The 16376-nt window shown below is 52.8% G+C and overlaps 1 protein-coding gene across 2 annotated transcripts in view; it reads right to left on the bottom strand.

The window, feature by feature from the left end:
- HTRA1 (HtrA serine peptidase 1) overlaps positions 1-11687 on the bottom strand; it is a 49644-nt gene extending 37957 nt beyond the window's left edge. Inside the window, exon 1 of one of the 2 annotated variants that reach the window (XM_076009728.1) lies at positions 11113-11687. In XM_076009728.1, coding sequence (XP_075865843.1) covers positions 11113-11593 — 481 coding nt within the window. In that variant the 5' untranslated portion in view covers positions 11594-11687. The remainder of the gene's footprint in view (positions 1-11112) is intronic. The other variant, XM_020280748.2, reaches the window with a different exon arrangement.
- Positions 11688-16376: the final 4689 nt, after the last annotated feature.

A 16376-nucleotide genomic window follows, 5' to 3' on the forward strand; every position in this document is an offset into this window, starting at 1 on the left:
ATTTTATAGTATGTAAATTATATCTCAATAAAACTATAAAAAAAAAAGAAAAAGAATAATGCCACTCATTTCTTTTTACTTTCTAATGTGACTACTAGAAAACTGAATTTTATATGTGGCTCCTGCTATACTTCTGTCCATGTGTACAAAACATTTGAATAAATATGTTCTTTACTTTTCAAAACAAACACAGTCTGGCCTCCTGCATCCTAGGAGCCCCAGGGTGGCGAGCCCTGGGCTGGGTGTCCAGAGACAAAAGTTCTCCATCACATCCTGGCTTGTGTCCTTGGGCCTTCACATCCCCCAACTGGTCCCAGGCTCCTTGCCTAAGACACGAAGTGTTGGACCAGATGATCTGACAACCACACAAGCCCCTCCAAGTGAGACAGTCTGTGATCACGACTCACCCCATCCCTAGGTAAACCAATTTTAAAGTGGTCATTCTACCCCAAACATTGCTCAACTCTTAAGAGCAATCAACCTCAGAATAAAAGTCACTGCTAAAACTGCCCAGGTAATCTATAATACCATCTGGGTAGGACAGCCACTCTGGTACCATCCTCTTCTATTTTTCCTGAACAATTTCTTACAGGGGAATTTTCCTTTTTGGTCTCTCACTGACTTAAGAGGTTGAAATTTTATATAGCTGATTCCAATAAATATTGCTACAACTCTTCCTGAAAATAATTTGGCAATAAATACCAAGGACCATTAAAAATACCACATCCTTCTATCCAGTTATTGTAATCCTAGATACAGAAACAACTGTGAACAGGAAAATGTTCATCACATATCACCTTACCCCAGTCAAAATGGCCTTTATTTAAAAGCCCAAAAACAATAGACGCTGGTGTGGATGCAGAAGGAAAGGAATACTTATATACTGCTGGTGGAACTGCAAATTCATACAACCTCTATGGAAAACAGTATGGAGATTCCTTAAAGAACTAAAAGTTGACCTACCATTTGATCTAGCAACCCCACTACTGGGTATTTACCCAAAGGAAAAGAAATCAAAAAGACACCTGCACTCGAATGTTTATTGCAGCATGATTCACAATTGCAAAGATGTGGAATCAATCCAAGTGCCCATCAATTAATAAGTGGATTAACAAAATGTGGTATATGTATACCCTGGAGTATTACTCAGCCATAAAAAAGGATGAATTAATGCCTTTTGCAGCAATTTGAATGGAACTGGAGACCATTATCCTAAGTGAAGTATCTAAAGATAGAAAAACAAATATCACATATTCTCACTACTAAATTGGAAGTAAGCAATGAGCACACATGTGCACAGAGGGAAGTAAAACTCAATGGAAATCAACTAGGGTGGGGGAGGGGACAGGCAAAGACCTACGTAACGGGTACAATGAACAATATCTGGGTGATGGACACTCTTATAACCATGCCTCAAGCATTATAAGAGCCATTCATGTAACCAAAATCATTTGTACCCTGGAATACTTTGAAATAAAAGAAAAAAAGAAAATGTTCATCTCAGTATTGTCTGCAGTAGCAACCACGGCTCAAATGGACATGAATAAAGGGACAGTAATGCTTGGGACAGAAAAGATGAAACTGCAGGAAAGATGATCATGGTGAAATCATAAATTTTTTTATTATTTTATTTTTTGATGTGATTATATTTATAATTTTAAAAACTAAGATAGTACAATATGTCATCAAATGTACAAATGCATTTTCCAAGATGTCTAAACAGTACAAAGAAAAGAAACTAAAAAGAGCCTTTATGCTAAGAAAAGGGAAACTAGGTATATCTGTCCCAAGAAAAGATAACCACAGCCTAAAAAGACATGGAAGCATCTCAGTCCTGATTCATCGGTGTGTCCACCATGATACTTACACTGTTTATTTTCCCCTTCAGCAAACACACTATAATCACCACTCAAGGGCACTTATTTGTCCTTATAACTCTTAAGGGGAAAAATCAGTCATCCTATGGATAGCTTTTTAGTCATCTTCCAACCCAATGAGATTATTTTTTGGGGAAAAAGTTTTCTTCAATATTATCTTGGAAAAAAAAAGAGAGACTAAGTAAAAGCACCCCCCGTTTCTCCAGCCACACAGAGGGCCCCTGAGCATGGACCCCGGCCTCTCCCAAACACCTAACTGCTCCCGCAGGAGGATGCATGTGAGATGGGAGGGCTCGAGGGCTCCTCCCTGGGCCTCGGGACACACAGACTCCACGCTGGCCCCCACTGATGAGCGTTACAGCTGTGAGAGTCATGTTCCCTTGGGTGCCTCAGTTTCCCCATCTGTAAAGCGAAGGGCTTGCTTATAGGACCTCCAGGGACCTTCGACACTCAGGTTCCATGCTCTGGGGTTCTGTTCCCCCTACAAGTCAGCTGGTGGCTTTGGCCAGCCACCGGCGTCCCTGCAGTGAAGGCGGTGTCCTCATCCACCGGATCCAAGAAAACATGCCAACAGGGAGTGGATGTGGTTGGAGGCAGGTGTGGAAGGTGAGAGCACAACGACATTTTGCAGAGACTAGGAGTACACGGCTGGCCAGTGGCGGGTGTTCCAAGGGGACAGACTGCAGACGGGACGAATTACAGAACCCCACAGACACAAGATACCCACGCGCATGGGTCCTTCCCAGACCGCCTCAAATCCTTGCCCTTCCTCCTACTTGGAGGCGCTTTTCCTACAGGAGTTTCTTCCAGTGAGGGAGGAGCCTCATTTCTCAGAACCAAAAATATCAAACTGGTGGAGAAACGTCAGGCTGGGTTCTAAGAAACCTCAGCTCGGGCCATTTCCGGACCAGAAGTCCCGAAGCAGAGACTCGGCGTGGGAAGAACAGCGGAACGCATGCGCGGCCTGCCCAGCGGGAGCGTGCGCCTTCCACGGCGCAGGCGCAGACATGGCTGCTCGCTCCGTGTTACGATCGGGATGCTGGGATTTGGGACCAAAGGGCTCTGCCCTTGCAGCTGACGGTAATGAACCTTGCCTCTGGCCTTCCTGAAACAGAGGATCAATTTCCTGAAAATTCAGTCACTTTGGCCAAGAGCCACCATGTCTTAGTGGGGCAAGAGAACCCGCCTAGGGGAAACGCACACCTTGACCCCATAGGCTCATTACCTTTTCCATCCTTCCAGCTCTACTGTTCTGGGTGCTAGTTCTACCAGGAGTCCTGGGAGAATCTGGAATTGCCAACTAGAGGCCCCACTCTCTTGCAACTTCCGTGCCTTAAGACTCCCAGTTGATGAAGCTCCTTCACACCCATGATCTCATCTGACCCCCGCGGTCTCCTGCTGATGTCTCCTGGGCAGCAGCATTGTCCTCGTGTTGTAGGTGAGGAAACTGAGGCTGAGGGAGTTAGTAACTCATCCCAGAGGCCCAAGTGGGGCCAGAACCCAGGTTTTCTACCCTCGGTGGTCCATACTGGGGACAGCAGTGCGGTGTTCCAGAACAGACCCAGGGGACTTCCACATCTCCCTTTCAGACCCGCAGGCAGAACAGCAGCAAGGACGGAGCTGGCCTGCCCAGCACGATCACTCCGCGACTAGACCTCGCTGGCGTTTACAGAACACGCCAGCCAACAGCAGCAGGACACAAGCCCACATTCCCCAAGCCAGACCACATTCTAGACCAGAAGATATACCCTAAAAATTTCAAAAGAACAGAAATTATACAAAGTATGTTCTCAGACCACAACGGAATTAAACTAGAAACTAATGACAGAAAGATAGCTGGAAAATCCCCCAAATATTTGAAGATTAAACAACACGCTTCTCAATAACACTGAGTCAAAGAAGTCTCAAAAATAGTTTGGGAGGGAGATTCGCGTGGGTTCAAATCCTGGCTCTGCCTCCTCCTACGGGCTGGCCTTGGACAAGCTATAATTACCCTCTCGGAGCCTCGTCTGTTTTCTCAGCTAGGCAGCAGGGATAATGCCCCTACCTGCCCAGGTGGCCATGAGAAAAGGAGGAGGCAAGGCCTGTAACACAATTGGCACAGTGCCCAGCTCCCAGTGACCGCCCGGTGGCAGTGGCTCTTTGGGTCATTGTTCTGTTTGGTGACACTTCCCACCAGCCTAACTGTCCCAGAGAATACAATACCCCTGCACCCCAGGTAGCTCACTCTGTGCCAGGGAAAGGCAGGTGTGGCTGCTAAATGCTCAGCCTTCCCTCCCCATGCCCAGTTGGCAGCCCTCTGCCTGGGTGGCCCCAGCTGGCAGAACTCTCTGTGCCCATCCATCTCCACCAAGCAGTGACTGCCACTGAGAATGCTGGCACCAAAGAGAGAGCTCTTCTTAGTCAGGCTGTGAGATGACTCAAGTCTTAGATACCGGGTAAAATCTTACCCAAGGCCATGTGAAAGGGAATTCTACTGCAAATCGCACCACACGTTGAGGGCAAAACAGCTCATCACACAGGCCTACCATCTTCTTCTTGAGATTTTATTGCACAACTAATGAAAAAGATGTTCCTGAGGCTTGAAAATATTGCACAAGGCTCTGACTCATTAAGACAAGGGTTATTCAAATTTGGAAACTGTAAGAAATTCCAGCTGCAACAGTATGCCCTCAGAGACTTTTGTGTGCACAAGGAGACATGATTATCCCATCATAAGGGACCAGCTGCTGTCACGCAATGCTGCGGAGGATGCTTTTTATGAAACATGCTTACTCAACAATTTGTCCTAGAATCTAAAATAACATGGTATCCTTAGACTTCTAAACCATTTTTTTTCCCTTAAGATGTGACAAATCTTTCCTTATGAGGCATTCCCAGGACATGGAAACCAAACCAAGCATGGTTCAAGAAGGTCCCAGGGCTTCTATAAACAGCCACTTCCTGGGTGTCACAGACTCCAGGGAGGGTTAACGAGATGATACCCAGGCAGTCCAGACGCTTGGCTCTTCACTCAAGAGAAGTCACCCGCTCGTCAGATGAGACAGGCCACAACGGGGCCATCAGAGGGTGACAGGCAAGGCAGTTTCAGGATCCTCTGCCCAGAGAGCCGTTTCCAACATATTAACTGGCAAGCCCCAAGTCTGCCTCCCAGCCACAAGTCGCACATAGCCCTCCTTCTCTGGGAAGCCTTCCTCACCCACCCAGCGACCTCATCCCCAAGGAGAAGGCAGCATTCCAGCACTCTTCCCACTGACCTGACTCCCTCCTCAGTGCCCCATGCTGATGACGGTGACGGTGACAGCTAATACTGACTGGATTCCAGAAATGCATCAGGCACAGCGCTAAGCACCTCCCATACGGAGGTCCTTTCATCCTGCAACAACCCTAAGAGCTACTAGGCACATACTGTTATTTCTGTTATTGTTTTACTGATGAGGAAACTGATACTAAGAGACTAAGTCACCTACAAGAAGCCACACATCCAGAAAGCAGTGATCTGACTCCAGAAGTTCAGCCCTCAAGCTGGGCATCATATGACCTACCACAAGCACCTTGAGCCCCAGGGCCACCAAGCCTCACTCTCCTCTGAGTCCCTACACTTGCTATACTTCTGAGCACATAGTAGGCATTCAACAAATGCTCTGAATGAATTTAGGAATGGCACGCACGTCACTGATTCCAAAAGCTGAACTCTGCACCCTGCCAACAGTGACAGACACGCCTCTTCACTGCCACTTATTTCTGTCCTGAGGCGTGTTGTCCTGACTAATGTCCCTCCGTGGCTCGACACACACGTCACCGAGCAGTGCTGAATTGCTCCAACTTCCGTGCCACTTCCAGCAGCCTTTTGGAAAAACATTTGGAATGGCTACGTTTCTCAGTGTCTCTGTTAACAGCATGTCTCCCTCCCTTCCATCCTTTCTTCCTTCCTTTCAATGGCAGAGAAGTCGGAGAAGGAAGAGATGAAACGGCTCAGGGGGTATCTCACTCTAGAAGTCCGAGAAGCAGCCCAGCCTCCAGCCCCAGGGAAGAGGCAAGGGACAGGAGGCTCACTGAAGCTCATCTCTTGGGGGTGGGCTTGTTACCTCCTGGCCTCCCAGGGACTTGCAGCTGCCGGTGCAAAACCAAAGTACAAGGCAGTCAGGCTGGCTAACCCTTAGAGAAGCCAGCTCAGCCTTTAAAATAGGAATCAGATGACCACAACCTCCTCAGAGACTGGTTTTCTTGCAAGAATCACAGACCATTCTAGTTAGAAGAGACCTCAGCGATCATCTGGTCCAATCCCCTCATTGCTGAAGCTCAGAGAGATGGGGGTGGGGGCGGGGGTCACCTGGTCAGGTAACAGCCCAGGAAGGGCCAGAGCCTGCTGTCAACCCTCCCACCCCTACACCCCAGCTGGCCTTCCAAGGAAATCTCAACCACTGCCAAGCCTGATTTCTTCTTCAAATTAAGCCTGCCCAGTGCTATTTATTTACTAGAAATATAAGCTCATGGAAAGTCTGAATTCTGAATCCAAGGCACATAACTCGTCCAGGATCACACAACTCCAACAGACTCAGAATCCAGCCGGGGAGAGAGGCTGTCAGGACTCCAACCACAATTAGCTCATGGGTCCTGCCATAATCGCTCACGGAATACAGTTATTTTAAGTTCTAGTGTAACTTATTTACAGCTCTCCTGGATGCGATGAACTAACGCAAACACTTGGTTTCCGATCCTGTTAACCTCCTAATTTTATGAAACCTTAATATGTTAACTCTTTAGCGGAAGCAACAATAAAAGAAGACAGCCAACCAGAGTGAGCAAAGCCTTATAAACTGCTCGAAAGACCTTAGCGTTTCCAAGTTTCAAATGACTAAAAGCTGGAGACTCACAACTGTTTCCACCAACTCTGCCCTAAGATGAAGCTCAGGTCCCCAGCACAGTTATTTTTTAAGTGACAAAAGGTGCATTGGACTTGCCAATAGTGGAAATTACTCTCTAGCAAATTCCATTCTTTAACAATGGAAAATGCAACCACAGGGAAGGAGGGATTGTGTTTTCCCCCATTTGTGTCAAATATAAGCTCCCTGTGAGCAGGGACTTTGTTTTGTTCAACTCTACCTCCCCAGAGCTCAGCACAGTGTCTGGCACTTGGTTAACGATGATTATTTGTTTAAAGCTCCCATAAAAGAACCAACTAAATAAAGTAGATTATACAAACAGTCCAGGCCTCCAAGAAGTAACGTGACAGTCTAAGCCTGTGGTTCTCCACCAGGTACGAATGCACAGCCTCCGCCTGCAGAGGCTCTGGGGTGATACCAGGACCACGCAATCCTGAAAAATTCCGGGGGGGGGGGCAGGGTTCTGGGTCCCCTGCACCTTATAGCCCTTCAGGCTTGTCTGGGCTGCCGTTTGGGGTAGGATGGGCTTTCTCAGAGGAAGTACTAGGAAGGGAAATGGACAAGGCTTCTGTAATTTGGGGAGTCTTTTTCAAGTCTCCTTCCTAGCTTCTTATCCATGCTTTAGTGGAGGTCTGCAATCCTGCCTGGTCCTTGGAACATTTGGGGATCCCCAAGGACCTTCCCTCCTCAGGAGGAGACTGCAGTCTGGGACTCTGGCTTGGAAACAGCTTTGTGTGGCCCCTCTGCTTTTCTTTGCGAGGGTTGTGCTGATGGCACTGGGGGCAACCTTGCCCCCAGACTCCTGTGCCTGCTCAGTGAGAGCAGTGGTCCGTCCTGTCTCATCTCAAGGCCACGGCCATCTGGAGCACGGTTAGTTCAGCTCTGAGCCGTGGCTTAGCCGGGGTGGGTTTATAATCTCCGTTGCTCTGTCAACAGCACAGCACGGTGGTCACGAACGAGACTCTGGAGCCGGGTGCATGGGCTCCAGTCCTGAGCAAGTGCGGCCCAGCCCGGCTGTGGCACGGGGGAGAGTGCAGCGCTCACCTCACAGAATCTTTCGGAGGATCGAGTAAGTTAACCCACGCCTGGCACAGAATGCTCACGAAATACCTGTTAGCCCCTGTTATTATTTATTATCCTATTTCTAATTTAATTCCTTTTTTTGGTAATCTTCTATCTATAGAATGTGAGATGGTAGATCTAATATAATAGCATATGTTCTCATACAAAGACAGTGCACTGATTTCTGAAATAGATGAATTGCCTTCATTTCTAGAACTTGATTAGAGATGTCCTCTGAGGTCTTCATTGAACAGCCTATACATAAAAGTGCTTTCCTTTGAATGGCGACACATTTCCCCATCCAAAGATACACCATGACCCCAACGTGCTGGTCGCCCACCCAGAGCCCCCTGTCCTGATGGCATTTCCTACCTCTGTCCCCTGGCACACCGGGCTTCTTGCCCGTAGGGAGGTAGGAAATGCCCCCCTGGGTGCTCCAGACAACCCCCCCTGCAATCTTTAGAGTCACGGCTAGGGCTTGGGCTCCTGCCTCGGGCACTCTCTCCCTGCATCTTTAAATGACTTGCTCCGACATCAGGCCTCTAGTCAGATGGCATCTCCTCAACAAGGCCGCCCGAGTCCACCCCAGCTAAGACAGCTCTCCTGCCAGCCTCTGAGCCAGAGCGGTCAGCCAGCGCACCTCATAACAATGACGTCAGGCGACCCTGTCCGCGGGCACTCAGCTGCCTGGAGCAGTTTGGACTGAATGAAGTCTGCTGGCTCCCAGGCCCCCGTCCCCGAGACACCTCCGGGAGGTGAAGGGCGAGTGTAAGATGTGCAGAGAGGGGCGCAGTCAAGTGAACGCCTTCCACTGAGGAAAAACAGGATGGGTGCACATCTCAAGCCCCTCCTGTTTTTCTTCACTCGGTCATTTCTTCATTCACTCATCCACCCATATATCCACCAGGTGCCTCCTGTGTGCCAGGCAGACAGACAGACACACAAACAGTGTCGGATACACTGCGGAGCTCGATAAATATTTGCAATAGTAGGAGGGAGGGACAAAAACAGCTTGCACCCCCCTGGCCCTCCCTGTTTGCAAGGCCGCCACACTCATCCTGCTGTGGCTGTCCCCTCACTGGCACACCCAGGACCCACTGTGAGCCTGGTGGCCAATGGGGGACCCATTTCTCTCAGCACAGGGACTCAGCCCAGCCAATTATTAAGGACTCTGCCAACTGCAAAGCTCATTAAATGACTTGCCTCACTGGCAATAAATTAGGCGGCTCTTGTAGTGCCAGTAACTCAGGACCTCGTGCAGTGAGACTACAGACAGTAACAGCTGGCTTGTTTTTGACAAAAATACGTTTTTTTAATGTCATCACCTCACACCCAGACTATTGCAGTAGCCTTAATTCCCCACCCGAGTGCACTGTGCACTCCGCCACTAGGTCGGTCCCACACAAGGCTTTCTTTGAGCTGCCCCGATTCCAGAACATCTGCATACACTGCACAGCCTGTCCTCTTCAGCCCCGGGACGTTCGGCCACTAATGTAGGCCACTCTTGCTGCCCTTCCCAAATGTCCCCCAGCCACGCCAATCTATTCACCAGCTCCCAAACGAGCCTCAGGCTTTGTTCGTGCTGTTCCCAGCTCAGCCTGGGATGCACTCTGCAGCTCGCTGGGAACTCACCCTGCCTGACCCCTCTCCCATGGCCTTGGGGTGAAGCCCTGGGCTGCTCCAAATAAGGCTGTCTGGGTTCAAATTCCAGCTGAGTGACCTTGGGCAAGTTATTTAACCTCAGTTCCCCTATCTATAAAAAAGAATGAGAAGCCAGGCATGGTGGCGAGCCTGCAGTCCCCGCTACTCTGGAGGCTGAGGCCAGAGGATCACTGGAGCCCAGGAGTTTGCAGCCAGCCTGGGCAACAGTAGCAAGACCCTAGCTCTAAAATATAAAAGTAAATTTTGAAAAACCCAAACACGAAGGAGAGCAGAAACTCCCTCCACCGAATGAGGTCACACAGGTAACACACCTGGCACACAGCTGGGTGCTCGACAGCCTCTGTTATCATCTGCCCACTCTGTGTCTCTGCTGGAGCCCTGCTCTGCGAGATAACTCTCCACCCCCTGAGGCTGCTTCCTGCGGGCTCTGGGCCCCAGTGTGGGCGAAATACACAACCTCCAGTCTCACCCAGTACCACTGTGGCCCTTCCTCTCCATGGGAGCCCAGCCGGGCTAGTTGGCATGCTGGACCACAGTGCCATAAAGAAAAACCTAGACCGGCCCCTCTGCCCTGGGCTCTCCCAGGGTCCTCTCCCGGCGCTGCCCGCCCGAGGAGGCGGCGCCGGTCCAGCAGCCGCCTGGCCGCGGCCAAGTGCGCTGCCAAGCACCGCTGGCCCGGTCCTCCGCCGCGGGACTGGCCGCGGCTGAACTCCGTATTGTTTTTCCACATGGCCTCTCTGCCTGGACAGAAGCATCTCTCCAGAAGGTCCCGCGAGAGATGCAGACATCCCTCCCCTACCTCCTTCGCCCCGTCACCGCCACCTCCCCTCGCAGGTCGCGTTGACACGGAAAAGATGCCTACGGAGGAAGAGGGCACACTTCTTCCTCATCCCTAGCGCGGCCCCTTCTCCGCCTCTACAGATTCCGGGATCCAAAACCCGGTTCAGCTTATTCAAAAAGAGCCACTTTCATTTTTGTAGGGTTGGCTCAAAACGCGGGAGGCAAGACAGGCGGCAACGCCGCTGAGACGCTAGGCACGGAGCCGGTCCCTGCCCGGGAGAACATCTGGAAACTGCGGGCGGGACGTGCAATAGTGCTTCTTTCCAAAACAGTGAAATCGAGTTTTCATGGAGAGAACCCATGAGCACGGTTCAGTTTAAAGCGGTAAGGGGAGCACAGAAGAGAAAGCCACAAATGAGCTCTTGTGGTCCCACAGCCTCTCTGCACAAAGCAGTTTCCCGCCCCGAACTTCTCTCCTCCCTTTATGCCCACATTCCTGTTTTATTTGTCCCGGGGTTCCCCGCGCTGTGTGACTCCCCGCAGGGCACCCAGAAGCGGGCCACCAGGAGGGACGCCTTGCCACCCCTGCTCCGGGCTGCCGGGCAGAGCGTGCTGGCTCCCGCGGAGTGCGGAACCCATCCCAGGCCGGGCGCAAAGCTCGGTTCCAAGGGAGCCCGCGGACCGCTGCCCCCGGGGGCCCTGCCCGCCTCTGCCAGCAAGTGGGTGCCCTGAACTCCCCGCAACGCTTCGCTGCCCTTGGGCCTGCCCGCCCGTCCCGCGGGGGCAGGTCCGGGCTGGGATGGGGAGACCGGGGAGCTGCCCAGGCGCGGCGCGCCGCGGAGTACCTTGGCCGCAGGCGCCGCGCTGCAGGACGATGACCGGCGGCTGGAGCAGCCTCTCGGATCGGCGGCTGGCGGCGCGCAGCTGGCACAGGTTGGCGTAAGTGTTGGCGTCGCTGCCGCACACCGGCTCGCTGCTGGCGCACACGCAGATGCCGGCCTGCGCGCGTCGTCGCACGGTGGCCGAGGCAGGGACCCCGAAGGGTACCACGCACTGCAGCCCCTCGCCGCACGGGCCCTCCTGCAGGCCGCACGCGGCGCCCTCGGGAGCGCCGCACACCTCGCAGCAGCCGCACGCGTCGCGGACCCGGCCGCCCTCGCAGTGTGTCGGCGGCGGGGCGCAGCGCGTCGGCTCGCAGCGCTCGGGGCAGCCGGCGGCGGGTCCGGTGGCGGAGGGCGCCGAGCGGCCGGCGCGGGACAGCTGCGCCGAGGCGGGCGCCGCCAGCAGCAGCAGCAGCGGGAGGAGCGCGGTGCGTGGGGACTGCATGGTGGCTCCGGCGGCGGCGGGCTGGGCGAGGGCCGGAGAGCAGCGCCGGAGGGAGTGCGGGAGGGCCTCGGGGGCGGCGGGGGCGAGTGCGCGCGGCCGCGCGGCCCAGCCCATTGGCCTGGCGGCGGTGACGAGCCGCCTTGGGGACGGGCACGGCGCCCGGGAGGGGGGCCGGCCGGATGGCGGGAGGGGGGCGGCTGGAGCGGGGACCGCCCGCGGCGGGGGCAGGGCGGGCGCGCCCGGGCACGGCGGGGCTGGCGGGGCGGGGACAGGGCGGCGCGTGGGTCCGCCCTCTCGCGGGCTCCGTGTCAGGGTCTACGCGCCCACGTCGTCGCTCTCTGCGGGTTCTTTCGCCACGATTCGCGTCCTTAAAACTAAAAGGACGCTCTACAAATGGGAACCTGCGGGGGCCCCACTCGGGAGCGCCCGGGAAAGTTCCCGCACATCGCCGAGCTGGGGGCCCGCCCGGGCAGCGCGGGCTGGGCCGGCCCATGTCCCGGCCCGGGCGGCGGCGGCACCGCTGGCCCCGGTCACGCGCCGGCACTGACCTCCGTGCCCGGCGCGCGGGACCGTGACCGTGGGCCCCGTGGGGCCGCACAGAGGCGGCGTCCGCGGGACTGGCACAAAGCCAGCGCCCAGACCCGCGGGGAAGTGGAAAAGGCAAAACGCAGAAGTAACTAGAACACAGTCCTTCACATCCGAGTCTTCTAAAACGTTGTTCGCGCTGGTATGCGCGCTCGGACTCGCGGGTATCGCAGCAAGCCGACGGGGACGCCTGTGGCTGGCGGGGACAGGGGCGGGCCGGCGCGGATGGGAGCGGGGCTTTCTACTACTTGAAATTTTCGCCACGTGCTGATTATCGCAAAACATTTTCGTTGTCAAATAGATGAACTCGCCTCTGATTTCCCACTGGACAGTCTTCAGTGCGTCCTTTGGGACAGATGCGAGCCTAGGAGTCACCGAAGGGGCGAGGGCCACCCTGGAGGTGGGTCCCTGGTGACCAGGCCGGTGGTGGGCGACAGCCTTGGGCCAACCCTGAGCTGATGGGCCTGGCTGGTGTCTGAGGATGGGAAGGAGGCGGTTTGCTCACGCCCGAAGGCGGGTGGGCGGACGGTGCTGGCCTTGGAATATGGTGGCCGTGGGAGGGGCTTGGGGATTTTTTACCATTATTCTGTATTTGGTTTGTTCCCTTGTGCACACGTTCTTTTTCCGATAAAAATAGTTTAAAAAATAAAATTCAAATGCTTTTAAGCCTCTCTCAAAGCACCTCCCAAACGTGAGCCCCTCCCTCAAAGCACCTCCCAAATGTGAGCCATCCAGGTCCAGAGGGGTCCCTCACACCAAGGGCAGGGAAACGGGAAGCCCCCGAGCCTGGGGCATGAGACAGAGTTGGGGTCCCCAGCCTGGCTCCCTACCCCTCATGGTGACATTTCATAAAGCCAGAACCTCACCGTGGTGGGAAGGGAGGCCCTGCCCCAGAATTCACTCAGCCCTGGATCCCAGAGAGGCAGAGACCTCTGCTGATTAGAAGCCACAAGTTCCTGGCTAGCTGTGATTAACCAAAAAAAAAAAAAAAGGGGGGGGTAATTAACAAAGTCCATCAGCAAAGAAAAAGCCTCTCCCCACTGCCCTCCAGGGGCAGATGAAATGAAAGGGGCATGTGGTGGTGAGCAAATCAGTGGGGACATGTCTTTTTATCCGGTTCCCTTATTTTACAGCTGGGAAAATTGCAGGCCAGAAAGGGTACGTGACTACACGGGGCGTCACCACAAGTTAAAGAGTGATGGAGCTGGGGCACCTTGTAAATCGCCTCTGCCTGCAAGCCCCATCCACCCCCCAGCCAAGCGGCCACACTGCAGGGTGAACCGTATAACCCAAAACACAATGCAACCACGGCTTCCCCACTGCTTTGTGCAAAGTTGTGGGGAGTCTCCAAGCTCCTCCCCTGTCAGAGAATTAAGTGCCTGGAGACCCCACTGAGTCCCCATCACACCATTCTCTACCCCTCCCCCCCATACACACTTTACTCCCCCAGTGCTGAATGACTTGCATTTTCCAGAACATACCTTCCTGCTTGAAGTCTGCATGCCTTTGCTCACCATCTTCCCTCTGCCTGAAACACCCTTCCTCCCCACCAGTGTGGGCTAGTGTGACCTAGGGTCCTGGGCAGGAGCTGTGTCATCTGGGGGACTTAGGTTCATAAGCCACTTCTGGCCCTTAACTCTGTGACTCTGGGCAAGTGAAGAGCCCCGAGGAGCTTCACCTGGAAAATGGCAGGGACTGCATATCTGGAGTGACTAAGCGAAGGCCGACACGCCAGATGCAAGGTCCCATTTGTTCAGTGCTCGTTCCAGTCCCGTCTGGCGCACTCCTCTTCCATCCCCACGTCCCCATTCCTTCCAGCTCCCACTGCCTGTGCTGCTGGTACTGCCCTCCGCACCTCCTCCCCAGGGCGGGGGCCCTGTCCCCCTCACCACTGCACACCTGGTGCCAGTGCAGTGCTGTGGCACAGAGCACACCCTCGGGAAGTGTCTGTTGAGCTGGACCACTCCTGCGATAGTTCACAGCCTAGAAGAGGCATTTGTGACAGGGATGACCAAGAAATGCAAGCCGTGGAGGCCACGTGGCTATTCTGCTAGTGATGGAAGATGGTAACACCCTAGTAACACCCTTGCAGGTGGCTTCTTCAGGAGGGTCAACAGAGGAGGGACTGGAGGTCCGAGTGGTACCCGAGAAGCAGATTTGCAACACCCAGTGCTTTAGGAAGACCTACCTGGCAGGGGCACCACGTGGTACGATCACATGATCGTCTCCCAGCTGTGAGTACAGTGCACCCCGCCTGCTCCAACCCCGACACTGAGAAATAAAAGTTCTGCTGGAAGGACTGTGGGAGCCCTGAAAAGTGCACATAGGAGGGTGTTGTGTGTGCGTGTCTACGTCTGTCCATCCGTGTGCACACGTGGAGAGAAACAGAATAAATCAATTGAAACCTGTCTTCGTGGGCCCCTCTCTGGCCTTCCCTTAGTCCTAACATATCGGTGTCTGGACATTTGTCTGAAAGGATTGCTCTTTCTCTTTTAGGTTCTTCCCATATGCTGCCATTTACAAAGACAGCTTCTTAAAAGATACATGTTTTTAATATATATATATCATGAAAACTCATTTCTCACTCACCAGGTCTTGGCACAGTTTCCTAGAGAGGAATTTTCCAGAGAAAAGGGGGCAGTTCTTAAGCCAAACAGGCAAGTTCCCTACCGTCCATCCTCTCTGCAGCCCTCATTTTCAGCATTTAAGCTTTAATTTTGAACAGAGTCAAGTCTATTCATGAATAATGAACAATGAAACACCACGGCTGCCAAATCCTTAATCAGGAAATGCGGCTTCTGAATTGGAATGGAGCAACCGTGTTTGTTGCCCAGTAGGAGAAAGATCTCCCACTTGGGGCCTCTATTCTCCCAAATGTTCAAAGGACTCAGTGCTCAGGGGCTTATATTACCCTTCCTAATTCCGGGGACCTAAAATCCAAGGAGCTGTCTTAATATTTTTGATTCTTCCTATAATTTTATCACATCACTCTACTACTCAGTAATTTCTAGGGGCTCTCAGTCCCAGTAACATGAAGCCTGAGCTTCTTACCCTGACTTCCAAAGTCGCCGGTACCCCTCAAGCCAGGTTGTCCTCTAGTTCCAGGGCGGCAGACACCCATCCCACCCATGCGTGCTCACACAGGGACAGAGCCCGGGCTGAGGTCGCACCTCCATGTAACAGATGCCTTCTGAGCTGGTTTTGGCTCCCTCTCCTCTGAGCACTGGGCCGCTCCCATCCCCTCCGCCACCCCAGCATCAGAAGGTCAGAACCTCCTTTGACAACAGGCACACCCTGATGACAGTCCCACGTCAGTTTAGTTTGGTTTAATTTAAAGGAAAATTCTTGAGCATCTGCCGCAGGCCGGACGATCTGCCAGACACTGGAGATGCAGTGTTGAAAGCCTGCGAGGAACTTAGCCCCCACAGATCTCAGAGTCCAGAATTATCTGCGATGATGGAAACGTTCTCTATCTATGCTGTCCAAGAGGGTAGCCACTAACTGCATGTGACTACCGAGCATTTGGAATGCTAGCAAGTGCAAACAAGGAACTGCATTTTTACTTTGATTTTAATTAATTTAAATTCAAATAGCTATGTGAGTGCACCCCACGAACCACGTGGAACTAGTGGCTGTCACACCAAAGAGAGGGAGTAAGAAAACAAACGCAGAGTGACAAGAGGAAATTCAATGAAGGGCAGGAATGGGGACATTGGTGGGGAGGATTTCTCCAGGTAAGCAGAGCTGGGAGAAGCGCACAGTTGGGGTCCATATTATGAGTCTGCCCAGGTGGGTAGATTCCAAGCTGAGCAGTGCATGTGGCTGCAGGCAGGAAAGGGTCCCAGGGACAGAGGCAGCAGCCGGAGAGGAGGGAGCCCACTGTCTTCCTGAGGAATTTGGACCTCACTCTCATGCTGATGAGAGGGTCCATTCTGCTTTTAAGGAGGTGGGCTTTGGCAGAATCACCTTGCTCAGTATGGATGATAGATTGGAAAAGAAAATGGATTCAGTAACATGCATTTTAAAATACAGATACATTATGATATTTTAGGTTGAGGAGCACTTTGAATTAAATTGAAGATGCAGTCGATGTAATCCAATAGGATGAAAAGAGATTCCATTAGCTTTGTAAAAATTAATTCATTTTGGTATGACCTCTTCAATGCAAACCACTCCTTCAAAAATAGTGCAACGGCAA

This window comes from Microcebus murinus, chromosome 14, assembly GCF_040939455.1.
Source record: "Microcebus murinus isolate Inina chromosome 14, M.murinus_Inina_mat1.0, whole genome shotgun sequence".
Lineage (NCBI taxonomy): Eukaryota > Metazoa > Chordata > Mammalia > Primates > Cheirogaleidae > Microcebus > Microcebus murinus.